Below are 15,841 nucleotides of genomic sequence, written 5' to 3'. Positions count from 1 at the left end.
TTCTAAAACTGGGATACACAGCATAATAATTAGGGAGCTGTCTTTTCATGGTGGCACAAGCTGCGCACCACATATTGGCATGTCTATAGAAAAATTGCAGTTTTCACTCTACAGCATCGAGTGCACACTAATTTCAGGAATACACCCGTGGGGTTAACATGCTGATACACCCCTGGGTGAATACCTTAAGGGGTGTCGTTTCCAAAATGAGGTCACTTCTGAGGGGTTTCAACTGTTCTGGTCCCTCAGGGGCTTTGCAAATGCGACATAGTGACCAGAAACCAATCCAGCAAAATCTGCACTCCAAAAGCCAAAGTTCCTTCCCTTCTGAGCCCTGCCGTGTGCCCAAACAGCAGTTTATTATCACATATGGGGTATTGTCATACTCGGGAGAAATTGCTTTACAAATGTTGGGGTGCTTTTTTTTGTTGAGAAAATGAAATTTTTTTAGCTAAAGCTGCGTCTTAATTGAAAAAAATATATATTTTTATTTGCACTGCCAATTCTAACAAAGTCTAGCAAAATGCTCACTACACCCCTAGATCAATTCCTTGTCCTAATCTAATAAAAAGAAGTCCCCAAAATCCACTAGGTGCTCCTTTGCATTAATTTTTGTGAAACGTCTAAAGGGTTAAGTAACTTTCTGAATGCTGTTTTGAATACTTTGAGGGGTGCAGTTTTTAAAATGGGGTGATTGGGGATTTTCTAATATATAATGCCCTCAAATCCACTTCACAACTGAACTGGCCCCTGTAAAAATAGCCTTTTGAAATTTTTGGGAAAATCGGAGAAATTCATGCTAAAGTTCTAAGCAGAAATGTAACGTCCTAGAAAAATAAAAGGATGTTCAAAAAACAATGGCAACATAAAGTAGACATATGGAAAATGTGAACAAGTAACTATTTTGTTGTCCGGTAAAACTATCTGTTTTACAAGCGGATACATTTAAATTTATAAAAATGCTAATTTTTGCAATTTTTCGCTTTCATTTTGGTATTTTTCACAAACACTGAATGTAGTGACCAAATTTTACCACTAACGTAAAGTCCAATGTCAGAAATCAGAATCACTTGGATAGGTGAAAGCATTCCAAAGTTATTACCACATAAATTGAGACATATTTGCCACTGAAATGACATATCTAGGGAAAAATTGCATGTCAGATTTGAAAAATAAGGCTCTATCAGGAAGATCAAAAGTGGCTGCAGTTGGAAAGGGTTAAACATGTAACTTCGATTACGATTAATGAATGATTATTTAGGCCGCATCCCAATTTACATGCTACGCCATTAAATTAATATATACCCACTAAACCTGCTGTTTACTACTGTATAGAATATAAGACCTGACACTGCCCTCCACCCAGTATAATGCCCCCATAGTGGCCCCCACACAGTATAATGCCCCCACATATACATACTTGCCTAATCCCGTTGCAACGACGAGTTAAAGAGATCCCTCTGCCTATCCGGTCTATGTGGCTCACTACCTTGTGCCTGTCTTTTCCAAGCTGCTCACGGATTGGCATGGACAGCTGCGAGGCAGGGACGTAATCCCGCTTGTCTGCGCTGAGCCGCTCACTGCTTAGTACAGACAGGAACGAGTCAGTGATGTCATCGCGTCTGTCTGCGCCAAGCCATGAGCGGTTGGCGTTACATATTGAATGGTAGAGCAGGGAGCTAATGGCCTCTTGCTCTACCATTTGATTCAAGTGTATGTGCATCCTGAGGACGCAGGATCTTATAATTTATTGTGTACTCCACTTAAAGCGGTTCCACATCATATCATCACCTAGATTGAGTTTAGTGGAAGTCTTTACTCACTAAAAGTTGCCTTCAAATGTGATTGTGAGTTGGTATTGCTGACATAGGGGTATATGGCTTGTTTCCACCCGCCTCTATCTCGGTAATGGCCTTTTGTAATTACATAGATAGCCAGGGTCATCTGTAGCCATAGAGCAGGGGTCCCATGCGGCACGCGGGCCGCATGAGGCCCCTGGGGCTGTCATCTGCGGCCCGCGGGACACAGAGCCGCTAGTATCGGCTCTGCTGCGAGACTCTGGAATTCCCTGACATCGCTGTCCACATATGAACAGCGATGTCTGGGGCTTCCCCAGAGCCGGAGTCCCGAGCAGAGCGCTGGTGTCGGCTTTGCTCCGGGACTCTGTGGAATTCCCTGACATCGCTGCCCATATATGGACAGTGTGTCAGGGTCTTCCCCAGAGCGGAGTCCCGGGCAGAGAGCTATTATCGGCTCTGCTCCGGGACTCTGGGGAAGCCTCTGACAACGCTGTCCATACATCGACAATGATGTCAGGGGCTTCCCCAGAGCAGGAGTCCCAGTGATGTCAGGAGCACAGCTGGAGTCCCAGGAAGAGCCTACTAGCGCTCTGCCTGGGACTCCAGCTCTGGGGTTGCCCCTGACATCTCTGTCCATATATGGACAGTGATGTCAGGAGCAGAGCTGGAATCCCAGGCAGAGTGCCAGAATCGGCTCTGCTCCGGGACTCCAGCTCTGGGCAAGCCCCTGACATCACTGGGGCAGCCTCTACAGAGGGCACTGGGGCAGCCTCTACAGAGGGCACTGGGGCAGCCTCTACAGAGGGCACTGGGGCAGCCTCTACAGAGGGCACTGGGGCAGCCTCTACAGAGGGCACTGGGGCAGCCTCTACAGAGGGCACTGGCATTATCTAGGGGTGTGTTGCATTATCTACAGAGGGCACTGTGGCCTTATCTACAGAGGGCACTGTGGCCTTATCTACAGAGGGCACTGTGGCCTTATCTACAGAGGGCACTGTGGCCTTATCTACAGAGGGCACTGTGGCCTTCTCTACAGAGGGCACTGTGGCCTTCTCTACAGAGGGCACTGTGGCCTTATCTACAGAGGGCACTGTGGCCTTATCTACAGAGGGCACTGTGGCCTTATCTACAGAGGGCACTGTGGCCTTATCTACAGAGGGCACTGTGGCCTTATCTACAGAGGGCACTGTGGCCTTATCTACAGAGGGCACTGTGGCCTTATCTACAGAGGGCACTGTGGCCTTATCTACAGAGGGCACTGTGGCCTTATCTACAGAGGGCACTGTGGCCCTTATCTACAGAGGGCACTGTGGCCCTTATCTACAGAGGGCACTGTGGCCCTTATCTACAGAGGGCACTGTGGCCCTTATCTACAGAGGGCACTGTGGCCCTTATCTACAGAGGGCACTGTGGCCCTTATCTACAGAGGGCACTGTGGCCCTTATCTACAGAGGGCACTGTGGCCCTTATCTAAAAATCTTATCTAGGGGTGTGTTGCATTATCCACAGAGGGCACTGCGGCAGCATCTAAAAATGGGCTGCCCAATCTTGACGTGTGCTAACTGAGCCGCCGGACTGCATTTAGTGACACTTAAACTGGAAAGCTGGATTGTTGAAATAAGCACGTGGAGAAATATCTAAAATTTTAAACCTAGCGCTATTATTATAGTAATGTGGTATTATTATTCTAGTAATATAGTGTTATAGTAGTTCAAATAACTAATTGATTAACAATAATTTTGTATTGTATCAAATTTGAAAGTAATGCGGCCCGTCAACGTCCCATTTTTTCTATATGCGGCCCACTTATCCGGCCGAGTTTGAGACCCCTGCCATAGAGGCCTTTACACCTGTGAAATGATAGCAAATGTGTTCCTACAAAGAGCATATTCATTATGTTTAATTGAAAACAGCATGAACATCGCACTGAAACATAGAGGGATGATCGGCACCCCGCGCTACTTGAAGAGACATGTCCGAGAAGGACTTCTTTACAGTGGAAAGCATGGTTTTAAGTTTAATGGCCTTCAGTGCCGAGCCTACAATCTGTTACTTCAATGTGATGGTCTTTAGCTCGATCCCAGAATCTAATGAGGGTTCGGAAGAATGATGAGCTAGTGAAACTGTTTGCCATCCTGTTTACCCATTGGTGAAATATAAATACAAGTTATGAACATTCATCAACTGTAAAAGAATGAGTTGATTTTCCTCTATGTAAAAATTATTGAAAAGTACATGTGAAAAATGTAACTAATTTTGTGGGCATAGTGTGTACAACAGACTATGCATTAAATTAATTCATATAATATTTTTTATTTGGAAGTTGGACTCTTCTAACTCTGACGTCACATCCCTGGCTATATTAATTGATCATTTATTTCAAATACTATTTATGTAGATGGACACCTTACTCCGATATGTCAGAAATAAAAGAAACTTCACAGTGCTCTTAGATCCCCCGACAGAACCTTTGTGAAGCTTTTCCCCCCTCAATGCTCATTGCTGCAGACCTCTCTCTAGCCTCCTAATTCACCAATCACTTTACAGTGGAGCTGCAGCCTGGTCATGGTCACTGTTTCTTCAAGCCTGCTAGTTGCAAGACTCCCTCTGTCTCACACTGTATAGACTTTCTGCTTGAATTGGTGCTGAGGCTGCTGGGATCACAGGGGTTTTAACTAGCAAGTTACCTCTACAGATACACTGTCAGCTTGTAATCCCCTGATTGGGTAAAACTTTCAGGTTATTTTAAATTCTAAACACTTTTATTAAGGCTATAACCAAAGCAGACAAAGCATTGACAATGAGCAATAAGGAAAGTTAACATGGTAAACTTTAGTAGAATAGAATGACAGTTTTGAACACTTTTTTTTTTTTTTTTTTCTTTTATGGATATAATAATAAACAGAAGACAGGCAGAGGCAAAGGGGTTGAGTCCAGCGCTGAAGAGGATAAAACGGAAACTAGTTCCAAGTTTACTGAATAATCGATTAAAAGGTCCAATGAGTTGGAGTCCTGGTGTGCAATCGGGAGTAAATGACGATCCAGTCCTGAAGCCTACGCGTTTCAGACGTTAGGCACGTCCTTAATCATGATTAAGGACGTGCCTAACGTCTGAAACGCGTAGGCTTCAGGACTGGATCGTCATTTACTCCCGATTGCACACCAGGACTCCAACTCATTGGACCTTTTAATCGATTATTCAGTAAACTTGGAACTAGTTTCCGTTTTATCCTCTTCAGCGCTGGACTCAACCCCTTTGCCTCTGCCTGTCTATACCCATCGTGAGCCGACACGAGAGCCCGTGCGATGACCGCGACACACACAGCAAGTGTCAGGTGAGCTGGAGGACTCCTTCTGTATTTACCTTCTGAATAAACAGAAGACCCTTGAGGAGTTAAAGGGATTTTCCAGCCAGTAAAAATTGATGGCCTATACATGGGTCGGGGGTTCGACTCCCGGGACCCCCACCGATCAGCTGTTTTGAAGATGGTGCAGCGCTCGTACGAGCGCTGCTTCCCCTTCATTTCTACTTGCTCACTGTGAATCTTGGACACGCATTTAGCGGCGATTCACAGGTATTGCAGCCTTGTCTCCCGTTCACTTCAATGGGAGAAAAGGCAGCAATACCTGTGAATCGCCGCTGAATGCGTGTCGAAGATTCACAGTGAGCACGTAGTAATGAAGGGGAAGCAGCACTCGTACAAGCGCTGCACCAACTTCAAAACAGCTGATCCGCAGGGGTCCGACCCATCAGCTATTGATGGCCTATCCTGAGGATATATCCAAAGCAGAAAATTACCACAGCACTGGACCACAATAGGACCGGATCCGCGGTTCCCGATATCAGATAGACAAAATAGACGAGGAGACAGCACTTCCAACATATGTCAGCTTTTTAATCACCCGTGCGACGTTTCAGCTTGCGAAAGGTCCTGTTGGACTGAAACGTCGCACGGGTGATTAAAAAGCTGACATATGTTGGAAGTGCTGTCTCCTCGTCTATTTTGTCTATCCTGAGGATAGGCTATCCTGTTTTTACTGGCTGGAAAACCCCCATTTAAAGGGAATGTCGCTTTTTTTTTTAGTTTAACAGTTAGACATTGTTCTAATTTTTTTAATTTTTTTCACAAGTCAGGAAATATTATAAATTAGATTCTAATTTATAACATTTCCATGTGCTGGTCACTAGAGGTAGCAATTCCCAAAATTGCAGCATTGGCATGTGGTAAAGCAACCTCATTGCTTTATGCTGCAAAATTGGAGAAGACACACTCGCTCTAGTGTGCTCAATTAATCTCCCTCCTTTATCCTGGCTAGTGCCAGGAGAAAGGAGGGGGTTGAATGTTCAAACCTCCTACACTGTGTGCCGCCGTTTTTTGAGCGAATGCACAGTGTAGTAGGCTTACATACAGTGGTAATCACACAGTAAAACACGAACATACACAAACATAACTTACCTGCTCCTGCCGCTGCCTCCGCTCCTAGTCCTTGCTTCTGAACACATGTCCGCCAAGCCGCGACCGGAAGTAGTCATCTTACTGTCCGGCCGCGGCTTCCGGTCCACATAAAAATAGCGCCGGATGTCGCTCGGCCGAAGACCTTCCTTTTGAACTGTGTGGGAGTGGTTCATGCGCCGTTCCCACACAGACGGCGTACACCATAGTGAATGGAACGGCTCCAGTTCGCATTCTCTATGGGGATGTATGTGCTGTATTCCATCTCTGTCGTTAATCGACACATACAGAGATGAAAAAAAAAATGGCAGCCCCCATAGTGAAGTAAAAGTTAGAAAAAAGTAGTACACAAACACACAAATAAATGAACATTTATTTTAATAACACACAAAGCAAATTTATATAAAAATTTTTTTTTCCACGACACCTGTCCTTTAAAGAGGCTCTGTCATTGTTTTAGTAATGCCCTATCTCCTAGCTAATCTAATAGGCGTTGTCGCACTGATAATGATTGTGAAAATTGTGTCCCAAAACGTTTATTATTTTAAAAGTTATGAGCTTTTTTTCTAAATATGTAAATGAGCCTTTATTAGAGAAGTGGGAGGTAACAGCAGCGATTCTCCTGATATGGAGCTACGTCACATGCTCTGACGCTGTCCTATCAGCATGAAGCTTCTTCACACAGTATGAGACACATTCTAGAGGGAATGGGGATCACTTCAAACAGCGGTTCTGGTGGCATATGAAAGAGGAGATTCTTATCTTTCATATTGCACACGGTTCTAGCTGTGACCCAACCGGAGATATCACCAGTTGAAAACAGTCGGGAATGGAAGCTGTATACTATAAGATCACACTGTGTTGCTGGGCAGGGACGGGGAGAAGCTGTATGGTGATTGGACAGTGTCATACAGAAAACATTACACTGCCCAGAGTGAAAAGAAAAAGTCACCTCCTATTTCGCTATTAGAGCCACATTAGCATATTTAGAAAAATGCTCATAACTTTGCAAATAATAGATGTTTTTTTAACCTCTAGGCATGCATCGGGAATCGGGAGGCCAGCTGAGACTCCACTGTATGCCTATCAGCGGCTTATTTCGGCAATTAACCCCATAATTGCGGTGATCGTTGTGCTAGACACACCTGAAAGCAGTGATTGCAATCGGCAGACCTCACAATGAAATCGTGAGGTTTGCAGATAGCTAACATGGCGACCGGAGGCCAAGTAATGGCCTCCGTGTCTGCCATGTACGGAAGCCTATCAGGACAAGCCTCCTGATAGGCTTCCTGTCAGTGACAGGACGTCACTGCCGTTCGCGATGGACAATGTCGATGACCGTGTCGGTGACAGTGTGCATCGGGAATCGGGAGGTCAGCTGTCCCTGACAGCTGACACTCCACTGTTGCCGATCAGCGGCTCATTGCTGCTGATTTAGGTAAATAACCCGTTTTGCGATTGCAATCTCCGCATGTAGGGGGTTTACTTTCTGTTTTACAAGCAGATACATTTACATTTTCAAAAATTCACATTTTTGCAAATTTTCTCTAAATTTTGGTGGTTTTCACGAATAAATATTGAATTTATAGACCAAATTTTTCCACTATCATAAAGTACAATATGTCACAAGAAAACCATCTCCGAATCGCTTTGATAGGTAAAAGCATTCCGGAGTTATTACCACATAAAGTGACACGGCAGATTTGGAAAAAATCGGCTGTGCCACAAGGCCAAAACAGGCTGCGTCCTAAAGGGGTTAAAACAAATGCCACTGTAGTTATCAGCAGCAAAGCGCCTATTTGATTAGTTAGGAGATAAGGAATTGATAAACTGGTGACAGTCTTTCTAAAAGATCTTCCCCTAGCTCTAATTCCCCCTTTCATTTTTGGTTACCTGTTTTATATACTGGTTTCCAGGAGTAAAGTCAGCCCAGTTTGAAAGAAGGAAGTGTAAAGAGAACTGACAGGAGTACGTGCCCTTTCTGACCATTGTGACCCTTATTTGTCCAAGCTAACATTCAATTTCACAATGGTGTTTTTTTTATTAGGACCTAGACACTTGCAATCTGAAACTAAGTGATTGATATGGGAAAAGCAGGATTAGCGATTTTTAGTTAGAAAAAAAAAAGAATTCTACTTCAGTTTTAAGAGTTAGAAATTGAAGGTCATTGGTTTGTACATGTGAGTTACTATGGACCACATGGAGTATTTTAATTTGCACGCTTTTATTTCTGTCGGTGTGCCCCAGTTACCGGCAGTGCTTCTCTTTGGTAATCTGACCTCCTGGTAATGAGGTGCCGCTTCCCAGTGGATTACAGGTTTTTTGTTTTTTTTCATCCTTTTTTATTTGTTTTACAATTCAAAAAATGAATTGCAAATGTAATATAGTTGTTTTTCTGGGCTTTTAGACTTGCGTTACTTGCATTTTTTTTCACCCTTGCCAAAGTAGAGGTTCTTTATCCTCATTTTATTTTTCTGAAAATTGGTTTTGAACAAATGGAACGTAACAAAATGATGAATTTTAAGTGAATTTCTGACCTGAAATAGCTCACACAGAAAAAACCGAAAGCATCATGTTGTTCTGAGTCCATCTGCCGCTTGATATCGATTTATCTCCGTGATTGAATTGTAGTGGTGGTCTGAATGTAAAACTGAAAATGTGAGAAGCGGAGAAGATTCCTCTCATTAGGACGCTGTCTTTTAAGAGTCTTGCTGATTTCATACATTTATTCATTGATTTGTCAGTGACATGTATCCTAGGACGGAATAGAGAGCCTTACATCATCCTTCTTTCCTAGAGTAATTCAATGGATTTTTCTAAATTAAAAGTGAAACGCAGCACTGAAATATGTTTTTATGGTAAGAATAAAATGTGTACAATATCAATAACATGTAAAAAAAAAATAAATACTACAATCCTTCGATATTCCATGGTACCAGGACGTCACCTGAGAATGTGGCAGGTTGGTCAATCTAGCCTTTAAATCCGTTCTGCAGTTACAGAATAATCTTTGCATTTGTTTATAAACCTTCAATGTGATTTCCGCTTAAAGCAGATCGGTCATCAGTCTACGTTGCTGTAAATGAGGGCAGCATAGTATGGGCATACAGTAGGTCCACTCTCCTATTAGCCAAAATGGCACAAAAAAAATGTGCCGTTTGGCTAATAGGTGCATTCAAAGAATATACCGGACTAAGGTGTATCCATGTGTGCAGCACCCCTGCCTCTGCAAGGTGATTTACAGATACACCGCATCCCCCCTGTAATCTTCGCGGAGGAAAGGAGCATCGTCAGCCGGAGTTTGAATATCAGAACTCCGACAATCCAGATAGTTTGATTTTAATATTGGAACAACCAGTCTCCTGAGGTGCCTGCAGGTTACACCACGGGCGAAACGCGTTGAGACGTATATACCACGCTCATGTCATCTTGGGTGTAGGGACTAAAGGGATAGAATTGCTGCTGCCAGGACATAGGGTTATATACAGGTCCAGTACCAGGTACGCTAATAACCTGTCTGGTTTATCTCCTTCCCAGTTACTAACCAACTGCTTTGTATGGAAAGGATAGTTATGCCAAGTGGAATTCATTTAGCTTTTTAATGTATACTTAATAAAAGTGAAGTCTTATAAATCATTATCCATAAGAGAGTCAGTGATTTAGATATTTAGTGATGGGTGGATAGCAATATCTGGCTAGTACAGTGAAGTTTTCCACAAGACAACCCCTGTTCACATGTCCTGGAGGATTTAGTCTAGTTTTGTATTATGTGGACACCCATTCCTTAGACCGTTCGTTAGGGTATTCCGATGCTGGACAATATCGGGGATCGTTTTGTTGAGACCACCTCATTTAATGGGGCACGTAGGAAACTTAAGTTTTGATCGGAGGTTCCCTTTTAAAGGGTTGCCTCAACTAGAAGCTTGCTACCCTCTATTAGTAAGAGTCACTGCAAAGTGCAACGATAGCTTTGTATTACATGGTTGCCCCTTTTATTTGCCTGTTTAGAGCTAAACAAAAAAACGAAAGATTTATATGCTGCAGTATCTTTTGTACATTTTATAAATCTGGAAATATCTGAGTATTTATTTTTGATGTTTTCTCCCTGTAGCTTGCTATGTCCAGTGATAAACTCTCTACATTGCAAATGCCACTTGTGAACCTCGACCTGGATATTGTAGAAAATGGAGCAATTTCACCCGTCTCTATTGAGATGAATAAAGAAGAGTTGCAGAATCTTATCAATTCTCTAGAGGCGGCTAACAAGGTATGTGTAGACCTTTTATCTGTCCTATTATTCCAGATCACCTTTCTTCCTTCAGAATATGTTCTGTGGCTGGATGCTGCTGAATGGTTTGCAATGACATCTGCGTGATTTATTTAGACTGGATTTCCGGAAAGTGCTGGTTTATACAAATGAATACTGGAAATTATACATGATAAATGGAACATCTTACCTATTTATACAGGGATATGACACTGTATTATAAAGCTTTCACTGAATTTCTGCATGAATTATATGAATATTTAAAAATGTCTCCATATTTAATGAATTAGGAAATTAGTTTTCTATGGTATTAGTAACATTCAGTCTGTGTAGTAAAACATATATCCTTATACTGTAATTTGTATGTTTGACAATTAAGATCTAGCATCTTTGTAATCTATATTCAATGCTTTTTTTTCCCCCCTCAAATCTCGAGAATAAACAGTAGGTATAACATTAATAGAGTACCAGGCAGTAGAAGATGGTTCTGGATAAGGCACGAAGACCGTCATCATTTATAATATGGTACTAAAATAGTAAGGCTGTGTTCACCGCTGCATTGGAGGCTCTATTCGGAGCATCTGTCACAGATTCCGTCAAATTTGATGGAAAAAATAGTTCTGCATTGTTAATCCCGTTACCAGCCCGGTGGACAGTGCTGGTATCCATCGTATGATTGATCTGTCGATGCGTCGTGGCTTCCGTTATAAACGGAAGCCACAACGCAGATGTGGACAGAGATTAAAAAGTGAATAAAATACACAAACACAAGCTGTTTACAGCGTTCCCAATATTTGTACGTTAACAATGTAGCTGGAGGGGGGAGGTCCTCGACATTTCCAATACAGGAGCATTAATGATTAGCAGAAAAATTGTTAGATTTGCTTAGCAGGCAATTTTTTAAAATAAGTTCAGTAACTTGTTACCAGTGATCTTGGCGTTTTTGGCCTTCTCCACCAGATGTGTGGCATAGTTCCTGTGAAGGTGCCATAGCGCCAACCCTTGTCAGAGCTGATTCGATTAAGGAATTCTGGTGTCCTATACCAACTTGTAAGTGTTTTTAAAGACTTCTCCTGACACATCCAGAGAAACCGTGTGAGTGATTTAAAATAAAAGCAAAGTCTTCCCTATAGAAGGTCGTACCTAAGTCCCTTTCCCAAGCCAGTAGGTTGCTGGATTTGTCAAGAATTCCTTTAGGGAGTAGACCCGTGCAAATTTTAGAGACATGGTCTTTAGGTGGACTGAGCAGTTGCAGAAGCGTTTACATCCAGGAGGGTTCTTGGAGTACAGGAAATTATTTCAGGAAGTTTCTACACCTTTCAATAAATATATGGTCATGCAAAAAGTTGACTATGCTCTTAGTAGAGGGTGGGAGGAAAGACCAAATGTCTGGGATCTTCCTATTCCTAAAAAAAGGCCTCGGTAATGGTGATGAGGTCCAAGGATTTGGCAGGCTTTTTAAGAACAACAGCAGGAGGTCCTAGCAATCTCAAAAGGGAGATCTTTCGAGGAGGGTCTAAAGAGGACAAAAAGTGATGAAACACTACTTTAGTACATCTTATAGAGGGCTAACCTTTTGGTCAACTTTTGTCTAGTCTTGGGGTAGCCTAAATGCCCAATGAGCTGTGGTCCCAGCAGGGTTCTTTCCAATTCAAGAAGTTGGAGTGAGTCTTGTTAACTATTCAGCTGTATCTATCTGCATATGTGGTGTGCCCGGTAGTAGAGTAAAGGGTCCGGCAAACCTAGGCCACCATTTTGAGATTTAAGAATGGGCAGCCTCTGGTAGTTTTGGGTTTTCGTGTTCTGGGTTTAGTGTCTGACAGTGACAAAAAAATAACGCACAAAGTTTTGTGACTGTTTGGAGGACAAATAGTATTTGGGGTAGGGTTTCAAACTTTAAGATTTTAAGTTTTTCCTCCCAACCCATGAGAGAGGGTGTGATATTAAAGGACTTCAATTGAGTGAGTTTTGAGCTTGGTAGTATCTAATGGAGAAAAAAAGAGCAACATAGGGTGCCACATCATGCAATAAATCCAACAGGTTTATACGTGAGCGTTTAAAGATAATAAGCGCTCACCTTGTCTGGTTGTACATGGTAGGTACATCACTAGTCTGTGCGTTCGGACAGTAAGTTGTCAGCTGCTGTTATCCCCGACTGGTGGGTGATGGATCACCTCTGCTGAAAATCAAGAATATACTCCCAACAAGGAAAAAGAAAAATGGGGGGTTCCAGAAAAGCGCTGCTGATATCCAGAGGGTTTCAGATCAGTTATTTATTTTTAATTGAATAAAAAAATAATTAAATAAAATCCATAAGTGATGTGGCTACGCGTTTCAACACCGGTCTGGTGTCTTCATCAGGCCATTACCAACAGGCAAATAAGTGTGTGTGTGTGTGTGTGTGTGTGTATGTATATATATATATATATATATATATATATATATATATATACATACATACATACATACATACATACATACATACATAACACTAAAGTGATGAGTCATGGGAAATCTGAAGTCATACAGGTTCAAAGGTTTCAACTTTGACAGGCAGCTGAGAGGACCAATAGTCAGGCTGGCTGTCAGCGGGTAAAAGTGCAGTAATATACTTATATATTGTTTTCTGTGCCGTTGGTGTAATCCGTTATAATTCTTATGGCTTATAACCACGGAGTTTATTACATAAACAATCTGAACAAGAAGGGAGTTGAGCTTCACCGTGCGCTGTCTTTTGCAGTCTAGTGTAAATGCTACCGTCTACACTATCGCCACTCCATCCACCAACTGGTGTAAACGCTGCAGTCGGTCCGCCAGCTGGTGCAAACGCTGCGGTCGGTCCGCCAGCTGGTGCAAACGCTGCGGTCGGTCCGCCAGCTGGTGCAAACGCTGCGGTCGGTCCGCCAGCTGATGCAAACGCTGCGGTCGGTCCGCCAGCTGATGCAAACGCTGCGGTCGGTCCGCCAGCTGATGCAAACGCTGCGGTCGGTCCGCCAGCTGATGCAAACGCTGCGGTCGGTCCGCCAGCTGGTGCAAACGCTGCGGTCGGTCCGCCAGCTGGTGCAAACGCTGCGGTCGGTCCGCCAGCTGGTGCAAACGCTGCGGTCGGTCCGCCAGCTGGTGCAAACGCTGCGGTCGGTCCGCCAGCTGGTGCAAACGCTGCGGTCGGTCCGCCAGCTGGTGCAAACGCTGCGGTCGGTCCGCCAGCTGGTGCAAACGCTGAGGTCGGTCCGCCAGCTGGTGCAAACGCTGCCACGGGTCGGTGCACAGTCTATAGTAAACGCTGCCACGGGTCGGTCCACAGTCTATAGTAAACGCTGCCACGGGTCGGTCCACAGTCTATAGTAAACGCTGCCACGGGTCGGTCCACAGTCTATTGTAAACGCTGCCACGGGTCGGTCCACAGTCTATTGTAAACGCTGCCACGGGTCGGTCCACAGTCTATAGTAAACGCTGCCACGGGTCGGTCCACACTCTAGTGGAAATTCTTTCTTTTGTTTTACATTTTAAAATGTTGATTTATAATTTGGCAACCAAAAGAATCATTTGGCTCCTACCTTTTTAATCAAGTGATTTTTTTTTTTTTTTTTTGATTTTTTTAAAATTAAATCCCTATAATTGCATTGATTCCTATAGTGTATGGCATATTTTAAGAATCATTCAATATATTATTTTATATTGTAGTTTATTTTACAGTGCCCTCCTTGTTTTTGTAAAACTTAAATAAACTTTTCTTCTTGTTGGCAGGTCGTCCTTCAGCTGAAATGAAGAATTGGATGACTAAATATCTACCAACTGTATGACAAGGTGCTACTGACACGCTGAGTGATTGTTGTAGTGAAACCAACCTGGACAACATATCCGCAACATTACTGGATTGGCTTCAGTGGGCATATATAATTGCATATGCTAGTCTCACTGGTGCCAAGAATTTTCACATTAGACGAATGGGTGTGATGAGACCTGCTCTCAGTATTGTAGTAGTGTACATAGCCTTTTTTGTATTTTTATTTTCTTGAGAAGCATTTAACGTTTCTAAGGTATATAACGTGTGTATGTGTGTGTGTGTGTGTGTGTGTGTGTATATATATATATATATATATATATATATATATATATATATATACTTATTCCACAGTATAATCGTGTAGGTAGAATTGTTATATCAAGTATTTTTCCGCTAAGTATTATACGTGAGAGTAAAATAAAACTACACTTTTGAAATATTCTGCTTATCCATGCTTTCTATGTTAATAAATGAAAAAAAAGAAATAACTTTTTTCCTCCATCTTCTATACAGACCATGCCAACTGACTATTAACGAGCACTGTGTAGTTTGATCCTGCAGTTTTCATTTTTACCGCCCTTTGGCGTACTATTACGTCTTTGTAAGCGGGTCACTCCTGCGAACTGACGTAATAGTATGTCATGGTAATGGCGCAGGCACAGGAGCTGTGATCACACTGTTCCCAGGCATTCTTAGATACAGCAGTCAATGACAGTGGCATCTTAGTGGTTTAAAAAGGAAGAGGACTCCCTCTGTCAACCTATGCCCCACCCACGACGCAATCGCGGGTTGCTATGGCAGCCATGGGCCTAACAATGGCCCCTGAGTCTGCCAACTTTGCACACCTATTAGGCCCTGCCAATGTTATGCTGAGAGGAATAATGCTTGTTCTAAATGTTCAAACTGTAAGGGTATGTGCGCACACACTAATTACGTCCGTAATTGACGGACGTATTTCGGCCGCAAGTAGTGGACCGAACACAGTGCAGGGAGCCGGGCTCCTAGCATCATACTTATGTACGATGCTAGGAGTCCCTGCCTCTCCGTGGAACTACTGTCCCGTACTGAAAACATGATTACAGTACGGGACAGTTGTCCTGCAGAGAGGCAGGGACTCCTAGCATCGTACATAACTATGATGCTAAGAGCCCGGCTCCCTGCACTGTGTTCGGTCCGGTACTTGCGGCCGAAATACGGCCGTCAATTACGGGCCTAATTAGTGTGTGTGCACATACCCTAATACAGAAGTATTAAAGTGTATTCTATCAGCGATCAACCGATCGCATAGTCTAGTCCCCTATTGGAAAAAGTTTCCGTTTGGTGCATCTTTCTAATTACTTTCTATTAAAAATAATTTTGACTTTTTGAGATACAGCTACTTTGTATCCTGTATACACAGCAGCTGTATCATGCGCTGAGACCTGAATCCGTCAGGTCAGCAGCACTGACTGGTCCAGTGTCAGCGGGTCCTGCTTGTCTCTGACACGCAGGATCCACATGTTATTGATCACATCTAAGTTATGAATTTGGAAGT

General features: G+C 43.1%; 1 protein-coding gene across 1 annotated transcript in view; it reads left to right on the top strand.

Annotated features, from left to right (window-relative positions):
• The window catches only part of COMMD8 (COMM domain containing 8), a 28,567-nt gene extending 13,312 nt beyond the window's left edge, over positions 1-15,255 (top strand). Inside the window, exons 4-5 of the mRNA XM_075849602.1 lie at positions 10,365-10,520; positions 14,268-15,255. Coding sequence (XP_075705717.1) covers positions 10,365-10,520; positions 14,268-14,288 — 177 coding nt within the window. The 3' untranslated portion in view covers positions 14,289-15,255. The remainder of the gene's footprint in view (positions 1-10,364; positions 10,521-14,267) is intronic.
• The last annotated feature ends 586 nt before the right edge of the window (positions 15,256-15,841 follow it).

The sequence above is a fragment of the Rhinoderma darwinii genome, chromosome 1 (genome assembly GCF_050947455.1).
Source record: "Rhinoderma darwinii isolate aRhiDar2 chromosome 1, aRhiDar2.hap1, whole genome shotgun sequence".
NCBI classification, from domain to species: Eukaryota; Metazoa; Chordata; class Amphibia; order Anura; family Rhinodermatidae; genus Rhinoderma; species Rhinoderma darwinii.
The sequence above is the reverse complement of the archived record's forward strand: the minus strand, read 5'-3'. Positions and strand labels throughout refer to the sequence as shown.